This window comes from Copadichromis virginalis, linkage group LG3 (genome assembly GCF_057382275.1).
Source record: "Copadichromis virginalis isolate Kocher_CV1m ecotype Utaka linkage group LG3, C_Virginalis_male_GT1.1, whole genome shotgun sequence".
Taxonomy (NCBI): Eukaryota; Metazoa; Chordata; class Actinopteri; order Cichliformes; family Cichlidae; genus Copadichromis; species Copadichromis virginalis.
This window is the reverse complement of record NC_140620.1, coordinates 11977681-11995988: the sequence shown is the minus strand read 5'-3', so window position 1 is coordinate 11995988 and position 18308 is coordinate 11977681. Positions and strand designations below refer to the sequence as shown.

Below are 18308 nucleotides of genomic sequence, written 5' to 3'. Positions count from 1 at the left end.
CATATCTATATTATTGCTAATATATATTGTAATATATCTATATCACTAAAGCACTTCTGGATGGATGCAAACTGCATTTCGTTGCCCTGTACCTGTGCATGTGCAATGACAATAAAGTTGAATTCTATTCTATACTGCAGTACCAGTGGATCAACGCAAAGTGAACCCGGACAAAACTATTACCATCATCTTGCTTTACATTCCCACTGTGTATAGCCATGAGACCAGTTTTCCTAGGCTTCAATCAATTCAATCTTCATGCGAAGAGGGGGAAAAAAAAAACTTCCACAGGACTCTGATGTGAAAAGATATAAACAAAAATTTATTCCACAGCTTGTAAATCTTCTTATAGGAATAATCAGGACTAAGTTATCCTCAAGAACAACAACAACAACAAAAAAAACTATGGTAGGAGAACTGTGGCTCTGTCCTCCTCTCTTGCAGCATCTTGCCTCTGCTATACTTTTTTCTCTCCCACTCCCCCCTTTAGCAACGCATGTTATCATTTGCATAAATCCACAATGCTGGGTTTTTAACTATAAACCAAGCCTTTAAGGCACACGTATTCATGGTTTTACTTAACCAATCCAACAATAATAGAGTAAAAATAAATTTAGTTCAATCATATCCATGAATTTACTTATTAAATTACTAAATACACACAATAAGTTTAACAAAAAAATATAAATACTAAAATATATTAACTATATTAACTTTGCTCATAAAAACGGCATATTCCATACAGCAACACATTCAAAACAACAATGAAGACATGTCATGAAATACAAAGAATAGTTGTGTATGAACTGTTTCAAACTTTGTGTCATGGAAAAAGAAATCCAGCTCACATTCGAGCAAGTTGGCTATTAGCTTGTTCCTAACAAGAACAAAGCTGACATTAAAATTCATAAGTCTAACTTTCCTTTAAGCTGTAGCAACCCTGGTTTTATCCTCGAACACAAAGTCTTAAAAACTAGAAAACAAGAATCTAGGCAAAACAGGGAAAAGGCAATGATCAGTTGAAGTCTGTATTCAATGAGGAGATTATTTACATAACATGACCTATAGCGAGTACTGGCTTGAATAAAGTGAATGAAAGCCAAATATGGATTGTGGTTTCAACAATATGTTTAAGGAGGACAGCTGCAGTTTAACAGCTTCAATTCACTGACAGGAAACAACATTAGAAACATCATCATCCTCAACTCATCTGCTCCACTGACACTGACACCTTCAACGGACACACCTTCACTTCATCAGCCCAAATGTATGGAAACATCCTGTGAGTGAAAGTGTGTGTGAAGGTGTGTATGTGTGTGTTAGTATCAGGATCAGAGAACGACAGCTTTCCTCTGTTCCAGTCCAGATTCACTCTGATCCTCTGGAGCTTCTTCGCAATTGGGAGAGCAGTGGATCCAGTTGATGGTGAACATGATGAGTATGTACCTTTATATAACAATATAGTCCATAATTCAGACTGTATGATTCCCTTCCTCTGCACAGACTCTGCCAACACACCCAGTCTCCACCATTTACTGTCTCCAACATCGACATCCCAGCTGTGAGTCCCTGAGTTAAAGCCCTCAGAGCCCAGGACAGAGTAGTAAAAATCAATCCTCTCTGGATTATCAGGAAGCTGCTGTTCATCTCCTTCTACCACACTGGTCAGATCTTCAGACAGGATGAGGCTTGGATGAGCAGTGTTTGGGTCCAGAATGAGAGGAGTGTAGGAGACCATGTCCTTCATGTTGTTCCAGATGTTGAAGGTCAGGTTGCCCAGGTGTTTGGCCTGGTCTATCAGAGCTCCCGAGGGCAGCTGTGGATCATCCAGCAGGGGGCAGCGCTGGACTCTTTCCACTGCAGCCTTGTAGTTGTGCAGGAATGAGACGTCTTCAGCTCTCAGCTCCTCCTCTGTGGCTCTGACTGTGTCTGAAAGAGCTGCTATCTCTCTGCTCAGAGCCTCCATCTTCTCCTCCATCATCCCACTCTTCTGCTCCTCTTCCTCCCTCAGTACAGCCAGCCTGGCCTCCTCTTCCTCTGCTAGAAACTGGTGAAGCTTCTTAAACTGCTCCTTAATCTGCCTCTCTGTGTGTCGGGCCTGGACCTTAATGTGTTCTGCTGTTTGATCAAACTTCACTTGAACTCGTTTGCAAACCTTTAACTTCTTCTTTAAGGGCTCCAGAGTTTCCTGAAGTTCCTTCTTGTGTTGTTGTGCAGCTTCATCAATGGGTCTGAATCTGTGATTGGTGTGATTTTCTGAGTCTCTGCAGACGACACACACTGGCTGCTGATGGTCCAGACAGAAGAGTTTGAGTTTCTCAGAGTGCAGACTGCAGAGAGCCTCTGAAGCTCTCTGATCTCTCTCCTGTAAGAACGACTCACACAGGTTCTTTAAAGCTCGGTTTAAAGGTGGATCATCCTTTGAAGATATGTTCTTACAAACTGGACACTCACGTATCTGTTTTTTGATCCACCATCTATTCAGACAGTCTTTACAGAAGCTGTGGCTACATGACAGAATAACAGGATCTCTGAAGACCTCCTGACAGACCGGACAGCAGAGATCCTCCTCTGATCTGGAAGCCATTGAGTCTGTGAGTGAAGCTGAAAACAGCAGACAGGAAGTACAGTCAGTCCTGGCTCCCCTCCCTCCTCTACCACCTTCACTGAAACTTCTTTTGAGTCGTGTTTTTGCTCAAACTCACATTCAGTGTGTGGAGCGTCAGCAGCTTGAAGCAGCAGTGTTGGAGTTTTCCACGTTTCTCTCCTGTAGCTGGACTCACTCAGAGGAAGCTGCTAGTTTGGTCTGAACTCAGTCTGATCGTCTGTGCGTCTCTCTGCACTGAAAAACGAAAAATAATCTGTTTCCTTGTTTGTCGCTTGTGAATGACGTTAGGGGCGGAGCTTCATTCAACTTCCCAAACCCCGTCGGCGCAGCGGGGGAAGGGGGCGGGCGTATTGGTCTTAAGTCCGGGTCATTTTTTCAGAAGCCCGGGGTCTTTTGGAGTGTAATTTGTTTCACAGTTAGATGCCTGACTCACAAGTGTATAAAACAAAAACTACTCACAGTAGTTGAAGCACATTGCGCACAGTCGTAAATTCCCCCTAATTTTGGTACGATCCGAGCTCAGGCACGACTGAGCACAGCACTTACGTGAGCGAGGGGGGAGAAGCTGCTGCGAGTTTGCTGTAGTGCAGCCGGGCAGACGGAGGAGAGTTTAAGTTTGACCAGGTACCAAAGAAAATCATTCGTACTGTACAAATAATGTAAATATGACGGTGTATCACAAAAGACTGATGTCAAACTGATCACTTGACCCATATTACGTTACTTGCTCTTCGAGTGAACCAACAAATGGCGAAATGAAAAGCTGAACAACAACAATGCTGTTTCTTTAGAGTCTTAGCTTACATGTGTGTTTCTTATTTTCAGTTGTTACCCTCCACGGCTAAATAACTCAGTTGAAACCAGATATTTTCATACACTTTAGGGAAAAACAAGAGCATTTTTTTACTGTTAAACATCAGTTTAGAGTAAACATTTTTTGTTTTAGATAAATAAATATTGAAATATCTTTTGAATTAGTTAAATGTTGGAATAAAGAGAGAGAGAGCTGTCTATTTTAATCACTTTCATATAATTTAGGAGTACATATACACTAAGTTTATTGTTAATTAATAAGAAAACTGCAGACGATTCCATTCTGAGCTGAAGAAGCTTCTGATAGGTTAGTAGAGTCCATGTGAGTAAGTTGGTGGCACAGCTGTGGATGCATATAAGGCAAAACACAGAGCCTGTTTCTTTGAAATGGGAAAATCAAGAGATGTCAACCAAAACACCTGGAAAAGAATTGTGGAGCTCCATAAGTGTGGCTCAATTTTGAATACAATTTGGTGTCATTTGCAATTAAGAAATACAGATAGTTTCTCTCTTTACTCTTAAAGTTAACAAATATGTTTTGACAACTGCAACCACCTTCTCAGTTATGCCCCATTCTTCTGTGATTTGCTTAAGTGCTGAGCTGATATTATCTGCTGTATGCTGCCCATGGAAAGAGTGTGTTTCCAGGACAAATTCTCTCATTTGCCAGTTTTCAATGAGATGGCATGTTACAGTCAAATATGCCACTGGAAGCATTTTGCAAAGATGGTCTTACTTTGCCTTTACATTCATCAAACAAATTTACAAGATGAGTCTCAGTCAGTGATTTTCTTCCTGGGAGTTGATATTTTGAGTCAAGAGCTCTCACAAATCCCTGGAAACCCTGGTCCTCCACTATGGACAGAGGCTGGAGGTCCTTCACAATCATCTCTACAAGGCATCTTGTGGCATCTCTGTTGCTTGTGGGGCTCGCACACAAGAATTTCACTCGCATGTGCTGTGCCAGTGTGCCTGCACATGTGATGTGACAATAAAAAGTGATTTGATTTGATTTGAGTGTTGCTGCTCTTGGGGAATCATCTACAAAGAAAATAAAATACAAAGGGCAAAACAAAAGATGGGGTATACTGCACTGAATGTTTAATATTTTTAGAGTCATGTATGCAGTCTGTTAAAATAGCCTAACAGGGAAAGGAATTGATAGTTTACATATACTTGCTGTTTTACATAGAATGCTGTGTGAATGAAATTGTCAGTATAATACATAATTAAAGGAATAAATAAGTTTGTCAATACCTGCATTTTAAAATATTCAAATAACTCAGTCAAAAAAATTAAACTGAGTGAAAATAATAATAAAGCTAATAGATAATAATAGTATCTATAAAATGTTTCTCTTATCTATGAAATAATCTTCAACTGAATTTTTATGTTTTAAAGACTACAATGCCTGTTTTACTGCAAGTACTCTGTATATTTTAATGCGACCTAGCCTATGTACCCAGCATTTTCCTCCTCTGTACCTGCATAGTGCCTGCCTGCAGCACTAAATGACTCCGTGAGAGACGCCTGTCTCGCCCTAGCAGCACCTGTCCCTGTCCTCTCCTCCTCTTCGGTTCGCCTCGACATGACCTCATCATATTCTGTGTTATGATTAATTCTGAGGTGTTTTACGAGGTTAGTGGTGTTGCCACAACACCTCACTGTCTTGCCACATACATCACAAACCGCGTCTTGGCTGTTTGTGGAGGTAAAATGTGTCCACACGTGACTTCGCTTGCGTTCGGCCATTGTTTTGAGTGCGCACGCCAAGGGGCTGCGAGACATTTATACAGCCGTATTTCGCACATGACTATGAAAGGCGGAAGAGGAAGTAGTTCCTTCAAATGTAGATAATCCGAATGTTATAGTTTCTTTCCACTGTGTTCCTGTTGATGATAAACTAGAAATTTACCCTAAATGACTAAAATATCGATATTTTAATGTGAGAATCGATTCTAGAACATAAATGACGGGTATCGGAGGAATCGATATTTCAGGATCGATCTGCACATCACTAGCCTTTATGGAAGAGTTGCAAGAAGAAAGCCATTGTTAACAGCAAACCATAAGAAGTCCTGTTTGCAGTTTGCCACAAGCCATGTGGGGGACACAGCAAACATGTAGAAGAAGGTGCTCTGGTCAGATGAGACCAAACTTTTTGGTCAAAATGCAAAACGCTATGTGTGGCGGAAAACTAACACTGCACATCACTCTGAACACACCACCCCCACTGTCAAATATGGGAAATGCGTTCCTGCGTGCATCATCGACTGTGGAAACCTTGCAAGTGGATCGTGAAGGTTGGGACAGAGTCTTTCATGTATAAATTTGCAGTTAATAATTATATAATTCTAGGAATCATCTAGTTTGCTTACACTTATTATGTAGGCACTTTGTTACAACAACGGTCAGACCCCCGAGGTATCTAAACTTTAGTAAGGAATGTGTGCACTTTTGACACCTCTGGTTAGCATTTAGTGGTCAGTTTCAAACGTATTTGAGTTTTGCTTGTTATTGAACTACTTTTCACTATCTGTAACACCAATGCACATTGTTCCATTTACTGCATATTGCACTTTATTCATGTCATTCCACCTGCAAAAACACTGTAAAGTTCATCACAAAGACGTTTATATATTTATAAATACTATTATTGTCTATTACATTCTGTTCTGCTTTTTATTGCCCAGATTTTAGTTAGCCTTAAATTGTCTGTTATGTCAATAGATAAGTATGTCACAAATAAGTGTCTTGTAAATTATGTTTGTGTAAAGAATTTTCTCCCAAATCTCTTACATAACTAACATATTATTTCTGCTAAAACCTGAACTTAAAAGTATTTATGGTGTTTATCTGTTTTTCTCTGTTTTAGATGCAAATATCAATTTGGAGTTGTGCCTCCAAGTCAGAATTGCAGGAATGCACCACGTGTTGGCTGTTTCACTGCCCTCTGTGCCCCACTCTCAGCCCTACTGTCAGGGCAAAGATTGAGGAGCATATAAATGGACACATTAAAAATGCTTTGCCTTTCAAAGGTATGTTGGTATTAAATATACCTCACAGTTTAAGTTGTAAATATGCACTTCTTTTTAGCTTCTTTCTCTTTGTTGACTTAAAAGTTGCTTTTCACATTGTACTGTTCAGTTCAGTTCATTCATCAGCGAGAGAAAAAAGTGTTTTCATTAAAAAAATCTTTCCTGTTCACCACATTTCTTGACAGCTCTTGTGATCCACACTATTTTGCTTTCATTATTGAGCATGGCTTGGATATTTTTGTTAATATGTACAATCTGATTGTTAGATAAACTCACTGCATCCTATAAAACTGCATTTAAATTACATGTTGTTGTTTTTTCTATTTTTTTTTCTCTCTTACAGACAAAATGATATGCCGGTGTACTTTCACTGCCCTGTCTGTAACATGACAGTCATACAGCGTGGGGATATGGCAAGGCAATTATTGTCATGTCAGCATTCAGGACTGCTCCCCACTGAACTCTCCGTGGAGCCCCATCCAGTGTTGCCAACTTAGCGACTTTGTCACTATATTTAGCGAGTTTTCAGACCCCTTAGCGACTTCTTCTCTAAAAAAAGTCGCTAAAAAAGACGTGAAAGCGCGTATCGCTTTTACATTCAACAAGCAGCGGGTGCTGTAACGCAGTCAGTTCTTGTTTTACTCTCTTACTCTTATGCTGTTTTGTGGATCACAAGGTTTAAAAGTAGGGGTGGGTTTTTATAATCGATTCATCGATTAAAATCGATTCTGGCTTGGATAACGTAAAATCGATTCATTAAAATCCTGAATCGATTTTTTTAATATAAATTTATTTTGCCCGAAATGCCAGAATCTCTGGTGAAAGATCACAAAATTTCAACAACCACCAAACAGTTAAGACAGTAAATGAGAGCAGGTACAGGGATTCTGCACAAAGACGTAAACACACAACACAACCGGCGGATCAGAATCAGTTAGATGTCGCCTTTCTCACGGTCGGGGCTGAAAGCCGACAGCTCGCTGATTCTGATCTGTGGGCGGGTCCGCGCTTTGTGTTCACGCCCTTTATGCGCCGATTCTAAAGCTGTTAGTTTGATGTCTCTCCAAACAATATTGACCGAACCAGCAGCAAAAGAAGATCCAAACGCTTCACATAAACATCGTCATGAATTCTCTCTGACTTTTACTGTTTTGCTTCCACCACGTTGCGCAGCTCTCTCTCTCTCTCTCTCTCTCTCTCTCTCTCTCTCTGTACTTCAAGAACAGTTTCCCGTCTAAAAATCTGTTTTCTTCATTATTCGCTTGCTTATTACGCACAAGTCTACCACAGCGCTGTCGGCCGACGTTTTTTTTTTCCGTTTTATATACTTCTGAAAAGAAAACCTCATTTCTGCCGTTCAATAGGCTTCTGAACAAATTTAAACTTTTTAAAATTATGCAAAATGCAAAACGCTTAGCCGTGTCTCTAATAAAACCGCTGTAACTTCAGAGGTAATGTTCATATGTTGATTAACGGTTTTCTTCCGTGTTTGATGTACTGCAGAATATTTTTATAAAATCCCAGGCCAGGAAAATCACCTTCATGTTTTTCTGTTTTATCCTCAGCTACTTTGACACAAAGGCATCTGCTGTGATGCTTACACCTTTGATAAAGTCTTGCGTGTGTCAGTTTCCTTTTTATAGATACAAAAATATGTAAATGTACTGATCTGAATTATAATATTTCTGACTGTCAAAATTTCCCAGATTCAAATCGAATCGAATTAAATCGAATCGTGGATCGAATCGATTCGGGACCTTGTGAATCGGAATTGAATCGATTCTAGAAATCAGTGACGATACCCAGCCCTATTTAAAAGTACTTATGAACACACACATACAAAGTAACTCAACCAGAGTGCCTATTTCGGGTCACTTTTGCCGGTCCAAGCCCGGGTAAAGGAGCAGGGTTGGAATTGTGACATTAAAAAAAACAATAATTGCTAAAAGAAATTTAATTTGTAGTTCTAAATAAACTCTAAATGCATTTAGGACGTTTTTTACTCACTTTATGTCTCTTCCACGATGTTATTTCTCTCTCCAACAACATAGTTTACAGTTACATTAGCATGACCAATTATGCAAATTAGGCGATGACGTCATTTAGCGACTTTTAGGACAACCAATAGCGATTTTCCTTACTGAGGAGTTGGCAACACTGGCCCCATCTCCCTCTCGATGTCTTGTCTCCAGCATCTAAACAATTTTCTGAATCTTGGGTAGAACATTCATGTGCTCTACCCTGTGCTAAATGAAACTGTGGCTTGTGGAAAGTCCATGAAAATTAAACGTCCTCACTGTGGTCTTAGTCTTTTTACAAAAAAACTTCAAGGCTCACATGATGAGGAGGCATTCAAACAGGTCAATAGATGTTTGCCTGGCCTGTCATCTGCAGTGTTTTTTGTGTAGAGGGACTTCTTCCTCTGTGTTTTTCAGTTTGTTTTTCACTTTTACTCTTATTTCATAACAAGACACCATAGCCAAAATATTAACGCTCAAAAAAAAATTCAAAGCTGCAGCACACACAGGAACAAACACTGTTAGTGAATGTGTCCTGGAGTTTCTGCAGGTGCAAAAAGTGCTGCTGCTGTAAGTAAGCCTAACAGCTTCCAGATCACTTATATTTCTGGAAAGATGGCAAGAAGGGAATTACTGCTCATCTCTACAATCTCCCAGATCTTGGAATACAAGCCCCTGTCCCATGAAAACCACTTCACAATAGTAGGAGTCCACTAAAACCTACAAATGAAGAGTGATCCTGGAAGAAATAGGGCGCACACTAGTGACCTCAACAATTGCAAGACAGCCTTGTCCCTGATGCTTATATGAAAAAAACTATGAAGATTTATGAAACCATTAGGACTTGATTACTGTTTTATCTGAAAAGCTACTGGTAATATATAACCTTACTGGGATTTAAAGTGTAAAAAACAGAATGTAGATAAAATTTTGTTTTTTATGAAAAGGACTGGTGCTAATTTAAAGTGTCGGTTTAAAGTCTGTAAAAGTAGATAAATGTTTTAATAAATATACATTTTAGAATAGAGAATAGAATAGAATAGAATAATCCTTTAATTGTCCCACAAGGGGAAATTTGGTTGTAACAGCAGCCAAAAAGACAAATATACAAACAAACAGTACACTGGACAGGGAACAGAAACATACACTTTACAGCATTTTGTGAACATAACATTTTTTTGCTTTCCTTGAACAAAAATAATAGTGCACAATAATCAATGTTGATGTTAATCAATTAGATGACTCTACTGATAATAGAAAAAGTGGTCCCTCGTTTATCGCTGGTGTTACGTTCTCAAAATAACCCACGGTAGGTGAAATCTGCGAAGTAGTGAACTTTATTTTTTACAATTATTGTAGCTGTTTTAAAATTGTAAAACCCCCACTACATGCTTTATACACTTTCCTCAGACAGGCACGAACATTTTCACACTTTTTTTCTTTTGTTTAAACACTCTTAAAGTTCAAACCTTCGTAGAAACATAAGTCCATTATAAAATGAAACCGTGCAAAATGTTTCATCGGCATTGTTGTGTTTGTCGGGGAGAAAACGCACAAACATACAGTACTTCAGGGTTACACTGCTAGCAATCGAAGATTTATATAAATTTGACAAACTAAACTCATTATGTACTGTACAGCAGCGGTCTCCAACCTTTTTTGCACCACGGACCAGTTTAATGTCAGAAAATATTTTCACGGACTGGCCTTGAAGGTGTTGCGGATAAATACAACAAAATAAAATGACAAAGACAAAACGGTGGTATTTTGTAAATATAATAATAAACGTGAATTCACTGTGTGATTGTGTAACTTTATGAGCAGCGTCCTCCTGAAATGCACCAACAACATTGAGAGTAACATCCTCCTCTCTGCTTCTTGATACTCTCTGGTCGCTATGGTAACGTGTAAATAGTTCTTTCAAAATAAGACACACGACTACAACGTGGGAAAAGACCCAGGAAAACAGAATTAACGATTAAAAACCCTGAAAATCATACACTTCACACCCGAGCCTCAACTTTCATGGCCCGGTACCAAACGGGCCCGGGTGTTGGGGACCGCTGCCGTGCAGAAGACACGGCACTAGATTGATTGACAATAGTCTACAGCAATCAGAACACACAAAACAATTTGCTATTAAAAAATAAATAAATCAGTGAAACAGCGAGTCTGCGAAAGGTGAACCGTGTTATAGCGAGGGACCTCTGTACAAAAATTTCCAGTAGCAGTACTGATATATGAAATGGTGAGTTTTGAGGTTGTCTTCAAACAAGTGCATTGTACTAGAAAAGGGTGTTTGAAGGATTAAAAATGTAAAAAGTAATGACTATTTTATATTTCTGAAAAAACTTTATGCAGAAAAAGTAGCAAAGAAACACAAACATAACACATGGACACTTTTGGCCACGAACAAGCTGAAGGGATGGTGATTTTTTTAATAAACCCAGATTGCTAAGAAAACACTTAGAATCAAATTTATTTATCAGCAGCATCAATAGTAACAAAAATACAATTTAGTTTTCGCTGTCAAAGTGGATTTAACTGAAGTCACGTGTTTCCGATTACTGTGGAGGTCACGTGTTCCCGGTTAGTGTGGAGGTCGTAATATGGCGCTCCCCAGTGGCTGTAGCCAGATGCTCTTGCTTTTTGCAGCGATCTTGTATACAAAACTACTTCTATATATCACTATTATGTTTTCTTTTTGTCTGTTAATAATCATGTGGAACTGCACATGATTATGTACAGCGAGCAGATTATTCATGCTATACATCAAGTCTAAAAACAGCATGGTAATAAGTGGAGATAATATGAGCAAACAGTTAAATTAACTGGGAATGGCAGCAAAAACTCGGGAGCTGTGATGTAGTCACGCGTTGCGCTCTTGGGAAGTCTGGACCCCTGTGTGAACTAGTGAGAACGCGGGTACAGACTTGCATACTTAAGTATTTAATTTGCTCATTATACAGGATGACTCAGATAAAACAGGACAGTTGCCAACCCTACATAGAAGTAACAGCAGATCAGAGTGGACTGAGACAACCCTTAAATGTTATACACACGGAGTCTTATTTTACTGTGATGGTATTTTTGTCTTTCCGCTCATGTAATAACAATATTTTCCTCAGAGGATCCACCTGTGCTTCCTCTCCTCTCTCCTCCACCTGTTACAGTGAGGGAACGTCCTCCATGATGGAGGAGCTGCTGGAAAGTGCTGAGAGTTTCCTCCAGAGTGAGACCTCTGTCACAGTTCAGAGGATCTACGGCAGCAGAGACCTTCATGGACACTAAAAGTCTCAAACACACAACAACATCACACTGACTCCACTCTGACATCACTGATCAATAATCAAAGAACACACAGATCAAACTGATTGATCAGCCATCAGAGGAGTCGGATCAATGGAGCTGCTTCTGTTCCTGATGTCCCTTGTTTGATCCTGGACCTGAACTCTCCCTGCAGAGGAGACACAACACAGTCAGACACACAGTAAGACACACACACACACACACACACAGACTGAGACAGGACTCTCTTCCAGACACTCTAAACCAAGGCACAATGTACATTCCAAATTCCTTTAATTTTAAATATGTTTATATTGTCTATCCTGTAAAATAGTCAGATGTCTATTCATATTAATGTACAGAATTCACCTGCTTGCTGCTACTACTGCACATTCACCCAGTGTATATACTATATGCACATGTCGAGGAGCGTGTCAGGCTACATTTCACTGTGTGTTATACTTGTATAACTATGCATGTGACAAATAAAGAACCTTGAACCTTGAACACACACACACACAAACCTTTGACTCTGAGCAGCACTCTTTTGTATCTCTTGATCTCCCCGTAGACTCTACAGCTGTACCTCCCACTGTCTCTCTCTGTGGGCTGTTTCAAGGTCAGACTGAGGTCTCCAGGCTTCAGCAGAGATCTTCTCTTCATCTTTGTTCGGTCTCTGTAAAGCTGGTGCTGTTCTCCAGGCTGATCAGAGCCGTTCTTATACACGTGGACCTTCCTGTCATCATTGTTCCACCACACCACCTTAGCATCTGCAGGCAGCTCTTTTGTGGTTTTGAAAGGTAGCTCTACAGACTCCGCCCCCTCCTCCACCTCCACCTGACAGACTGAGAGGACAACAAATTTCATAAACAGTCTAAAGCACAAAATAAGATTTGTGTTCATGAAGATCTCATCATCTCTTCTTCTTCTGCAGCTCACACCCAGCAGCAGCACTGACCTCTGACTTTCAGCTCCACTTGTTTCATCAGGATTTTTTTCCCCTCCCTGTTGCAGACGGTGCAGGTGTAGATGTCTGCGTCCCAGTCTGTGGGGTATTTCAGGGTCAGACTGAGGTCTCTAGTTTTCAGCAGGTCTTTATTCATCTGTGTTCTGTCTCTGTAATGGTTGTCCTGATCTTCAAGCTGGTCAGTGGACCTTCCTGTTGAATCTGGTCATCCACTTCACTTTAGCATCTTTAGGCAGGTTTATAGTAGTTTTGCACGGCAGCAGGACAGATGCCTCCCCTGAATCCACCTCCACCTGGGGGACTGAGAGGACAACAAACACAACATGAGCTGTGCAGCAAAAGCAGCTCTGAACATGTTTTGTCTGAATGGAGAAAATGGCATCTTTTCAATGAAATCAAGTTCGACTGGTTTAGTCTTAAAGAACTCTGAGTCAAAGACTTATTTGCCACCTTGTTACCTGAGAGCTGTCCTATCAAGCAAGTTTGATTTATTCAGACTAAAAAATATTGAAATAAAATAAAAATGTTTCAAAATAAAAGCAAAACTGAATTTTAAATGTCAGCAACATCTAAATGAACATGATTCTCTGCATGCCAGATACATTATGTCATAAAGACGTCTGCTCTCTGACATGAACGAGTTCGTCTTTCAGAAACAGCTCAGCTGAGAGAAATAGAGACTAGTCAGTACAATTCATTAATAAAGACATCTGTTTCAGCAAATTCATTATTCATTTTCAGGTGATCTGTTGTATTAGTGATTCCATTAATGTAAGAACATCTGCTTCACCTCTTGTTGGAGACAGAGTCAAAGCAAAGAAAGGCAATTTGATGGCAGCACTGTCATGGGCCTGTCCTGGGACATGAGTATCAGGCCCACTCCAATATAATCTTAGTCATTATTATCCTGCTGCATGGGCTGGGCTGTAGTTACATCGTAAGGTTTTAAAAACTGAGCTTTAAAATGAACAGTGGTAATAAAAACCGAGAGAGGCCGACTGTCATCACTGACTTTTTAAGAGGCTTGTTCAAATTAAATGGAACAAGGTACAAAGTATTAAAACATGTTAAAAAGACAACTGTCATGGGTCTGTAGCTCTGTCCACGGTTTTAGGGAACATATTTAGTTTTAAAGTAAGTTACAGGGCTTTTCCTGCCTTTCTGAGGGACTTGCATATGCAATATGATGATATGCATATCAGCATAATTATGTATTATTATGATATTAAAAAAGACACACTGTATGTTAAAGAAAATACATTAAGAAACAGATTATATTAGTGTTTGTTTTATGTGTATAAAGTTCTAAAATTATTATTCATGATATAACACGGTCTATAAATGCTTCTTAAGAATAGTTCTATAACATTGTCTATCATTACTTTGTTATGGATTAGGTGCAAGATTTGTAACTAGGGATGGGTACCGGTATCATGTCACCGGTTCTGACATAAACGGTAGTAACCAGACCGAAAAGCAGCGCACATTTCGGTGCTTTATTTTGGTGCTTTTTTTTTCCTGAGCTTTGACACACTTTGGATTCCAGCCAATCATTTACCTTTGCGAGCGTAGTAGGCGGGCCCAGGTACGTGCGTTCTTTTAGAGCAGAGCTACAGATTAAAAATGCCCAAGGCGAAGCGGTCAAAGTCTGGCTGTACTTCACAGCAAAAGATGCAAACTCAGCAGCAACAAGTGCTTTAAGCTGATACTGTGATACTGTCAAAGGAGGTAACACCTCAAATCCGATGAAACACCTGGCGACGCATAGCGTTTTGTTAAAAGCCGAGAAATGCACCGTATTTGATAGCTTGCTGCGAGACCTCACATCGAGCACATCTACTGCGGGTGGGTTGCCAGTTATCGGACCCGGAGTTAGCAACATCCCCCAAAAACCCGAAGAGGAGAGTCCTGGCCCCGCCCTGCCAGTGTAGCAGAAATGATGACGGATGATGATGCAGCAGCAGCCGTTCTTCTCTGCATGAGTAGCTTAATGTTGTTCGTGTGTAATTTACGTTGAGTAGGCTAACCACGTTATTAAATTAATGCATGTAAGGTGAACTAGCAAACATCATCATAGCTACATGCGGCTGTCTTCTTGTTTGATGGCAGATACTAACTTCACCCTGGCCAAAAAAGCTAAAATGATCAAAGAAAAAGTGGGAAACTGCTAAACATGAGAGGTTTTTGGACAAAGTTGGTGTTTTTTTCCCCTCCATTGATTAAGCACTGCTTACAGCCAAGAGTGATACTGTAAATCCCCTATAGCTGCAGAAAAGGCTAACATTGTTATCTTTTTACAAAAAAACAGCTCAACATGAGAGGTTTTTGTACAAAGTTTGTGTTCTTCATTCTTTAAGCACCGGTTCAAAAGTACCGGTTTGGTACTGGTATTGGATAAAACCTAAACGATACCCATCCCTATTTGTGAAGTGTGGATAATTAAATAATAGATTAATGCAATAGCAAACTGTGCCTTGTTGTCAGATGGACATCAAGTGGAGAGTGATAGATGAGATGAGGAGATGAAAGAGTAAGAGAGGCAAACTGAGTCACAGGCAGAGCCGAGTTTATTTTGTTTCCTTATGCTTCCAAGCACCTTCACCAATCTTTGCATTTAATGTCTACAGTCTCGGATCAGCACAGCCCTGCCCTCCAGCACTATCACAGCAGGAGCAGCAGAAACCCCACAAGAGCAACATTGTACCCATCAGGTAAACATGGAATATGTTTGCTTTGCCTTGTCCCCACCTGATGACAGTGATATAGTATGATGTGATTCCATATTTGATTGTTGATGAATGCGGGTTGTTGTTATTAGGCCTGTTTCTCTGTGCCCCTTTTGAACTTTGAGCACCCGCCCATCTAAAAATCTCTGCACAGCCTTGTCCCTGTTTATGTGTATAGGTGTTTGGACATGAGTGTGTGTATCCGGAAGAAAGAATTACAAGAATCATCAGGCTGAGGAGAGTTCCTGCTCTGAAGCCAGCTGATTGCCTTCATCAGTTGCCTCTCTACTTAAGCGAGTGGCTGAGCTTCAGTCGGTGCTGGATCATTGAGTTCACGATGGGTTTGTTAGTGAGAACTTTGTGTGTGTGTTGCTTGGCAGTTTAATTCATGTGTTTTCTCACTAGGTATTGGGAACTGAGAGAAGCCACTGTACAGATTTGGAGTTGGGGTTGTCACAATTCACGCCACAGACGTGAGCACTGTGTGGGATTCGGGGAGAAACAAGGTAAAAACTATGTTTTGTGCTTTCTTTGTGCCTTTCTGTCCTGTTTTTTAGGACTCTATTTTCTGTCTCCTCAGTTTTCATGTCTAGAGTTCAGTTGGTGTGTTTCCTGTTTTACTTTGGTCTTTGTCTCATGTCAGTGTGTCTAGTCTAGTGTGTCAAAACCTTTGACCTGTATAAGCAGCACTGACCTCTGACATGGAGGTGCACATTTTTCCTTGTCAGTATGTTTCCTTTCCTGCTGTAGATGGTACAGGTGTAGGTGAAGTTGTCGTCATCCGTGGGATATGCCAGGGTCAGACTGAGGTCTCCAGGTTTCAGCAGAGATGTGCTCTTCATCTCTGTTCGGTTTCTGTAAAACCGGTGCTGTTTTTCAGGCTGCTCAGAGCCGTTCTGATACACATGGACCTTCCTGTTGTTTCTGTCCCTCCACTCCACTTTAGTGCGTTTTAGGAATTTAAATATAGTTTTGCAGGGCAGCTTTACAGACGCCACCCCTGAATCCACCTCCACTTGGTAATCTGAGAGGACAACAAAGCACAACACGATGACATCAGCACCAGCTGTGATGGTCACATGACCTCCCTGCGCCCTTCTTGCCTTCTAGTCTCAATCAGATTGTGTCTCAGTTTGTTTCTGACTCGTTCTTTGATCTCACGATCTCATGTGTCTGGTCTGAACACAGTCAAGAGGCCACCTGTTAACCACTGGTATTATGGGTAGTGTAGTAGGAAAGACACTTACCTGACATGTAATAGTGACGTAAATAATATAAAAGACCTCCAAAAATCACAAAGACAAACAGGAGAACCAGAAGATCTTTGACCCAGGATGGAAATGGTTCTGTGGGGAAACATAAAACAAAATGACTTCTAATCTCTGACCTGTGTCTACAGTATTGACCTTTGACCTTTATCTCCAGCACCTACTTTTGACCTGCAGCACTACTTTCTGTGTCAGGATGTCTTTGTCCCTGTAGATGGTGCAGATGTATCGTCCTGTGTCTCTCTCTGTGGGATGTTTCAGGGTCAGACTGAGGTCTCCAGTTCTCAGCAGGTCTTCATTCATCTTCGTTCGGTCTCTGTAAACTTCGTCCTGAGTCATGACGTCATCATTTCTGTTAGAATACTCATGGACTGTGATGAGTCCGAGGTCAGAGCGAGTCCACTCCACTGTGGTGTCCTCAGGCAGGTCAGGTGTTGTGTTGCAGGGCAGGATGACAGACTCTGACCCTTCCCTCACCTTCACCTCCACCTGCTGGTCTGAGAGGACAAGAAACCAAAGTGTCAACTGTAAAAGTGGCAGCAAAAGGCCTCTAAAAGTTTTGTGTTGGGCCGTGCATAAAGTTTTAATGTATTTAATGTATGTACAGATGTGTGTGTGCTGAACCTCCCGGAGGTAAACATAAACACATCTGCACATGCACAGAACGAATTTCTTCTGCTTTGCTTCTCTTGTTTTGCTGTTTTCACTGAGGTCAAGTCTACAAACGTTCCTGCTGGGCTCATCAAGACCTTCAGAAACCGTTTAAGAAATACTTTGCTTTCATTTAACCTCTGACCTTTCTCTGTAGTACTGAATACGACATGTAATCACAGCAGGTTTTAGAATTTGATGCTGACCTTTGACCTGCAGCTGGATGTCTCTGAGTTTTCGTTCTTTCCCTCCAGCACTGATGGAGCAGGTGTAGTTGCCGCTGTCAGTTTTTGTGGGTTTCCTCAGAGTGAGACTGAAGTCTTTAATGATGAAAGCGTAACGATTCATTGATGTGTGTCTGCTGTAACGCTGGTTTTGTCCTGTAAGATCGTCTCCTTCTTCTCGTCGTTGGTGTACAGATTTGGGATCAAGGTCACTGCGAGTCCACATCACTGTTGGATTGTCCTCAGGTATAGAACCTGAGTACAGACATGATAGTAGGACAGACCTTTCCCCCTCATTCACCTCCACCACCACCACAGCCAGAGCATGCTGGGAAACTGGAAGGACAGAGACACAAACAAACATTAAATGAATGTTGTGGGTTTGACCCAGAGTTAAAAGATGGAATACAACCAACATTATCTTCAATTTCCCCTTGTAGGACTAATAAAGGTATATCATATCATATCATATCTAACCTATTCCACTTATCCTAGTCAGGGTCACGGGGGGGAGGGGTTACACCCTGGACAGATCACCAGCTTGTCCCAGGACTAACCATTCACATGTTCACACCAATTTTGAATTACAAATTAACCTAATACCATAAACTGCATTTCTTTGGACATTGGAGGAAGCCAGAGTACCTATAGGGAACCCAAGTAAACATGAGGAGAACATGCAAACTCCACACAAAAAGACCCCAGAG

The 18308-nt window shown here is 40.7% G+C and overlaps 1 protein-coding gene and 1 pseudogene across 1 annotated transcript; both read right to left on the bottom strand.

Annotated features, from left to right (window-relative positions):
* Positions 1-301: 301 nt before the first annotated feature.
* LOC146712795 (zinc-binding protein A33-like) lies at positions 302-2624 on the bottom strand. Its single transcript, XM_085444079.1, has one exon. It carries the CDS (start codon positions 2585-2587, stop codon positions 1202-1204), a length of 1386 nt encoding a protein of 461 aa, XP_085300205.1. The 5' UTR covers positions 2588-2624; the 3' UTR covers positions 302-1201.
* An 8983-nt stretch (positions 2625-11607) lies between these two features.
* Positions 11608-17968, bottom strand: LOC146712794 (uncharacterized; annotated as a pseudogene).
* Positions 17969-18308: the final 340 nt, after the last annotated feature.

Coding starts and splice junctions, on each gene's coding strand:
- LOC146712795 (XM_085444079.1), bottom strand. CDS start 2,587: ATGGCTTCCAGATCAGAGGAGGATCTCTGCTGTCCGGTCTGTCAGGAG.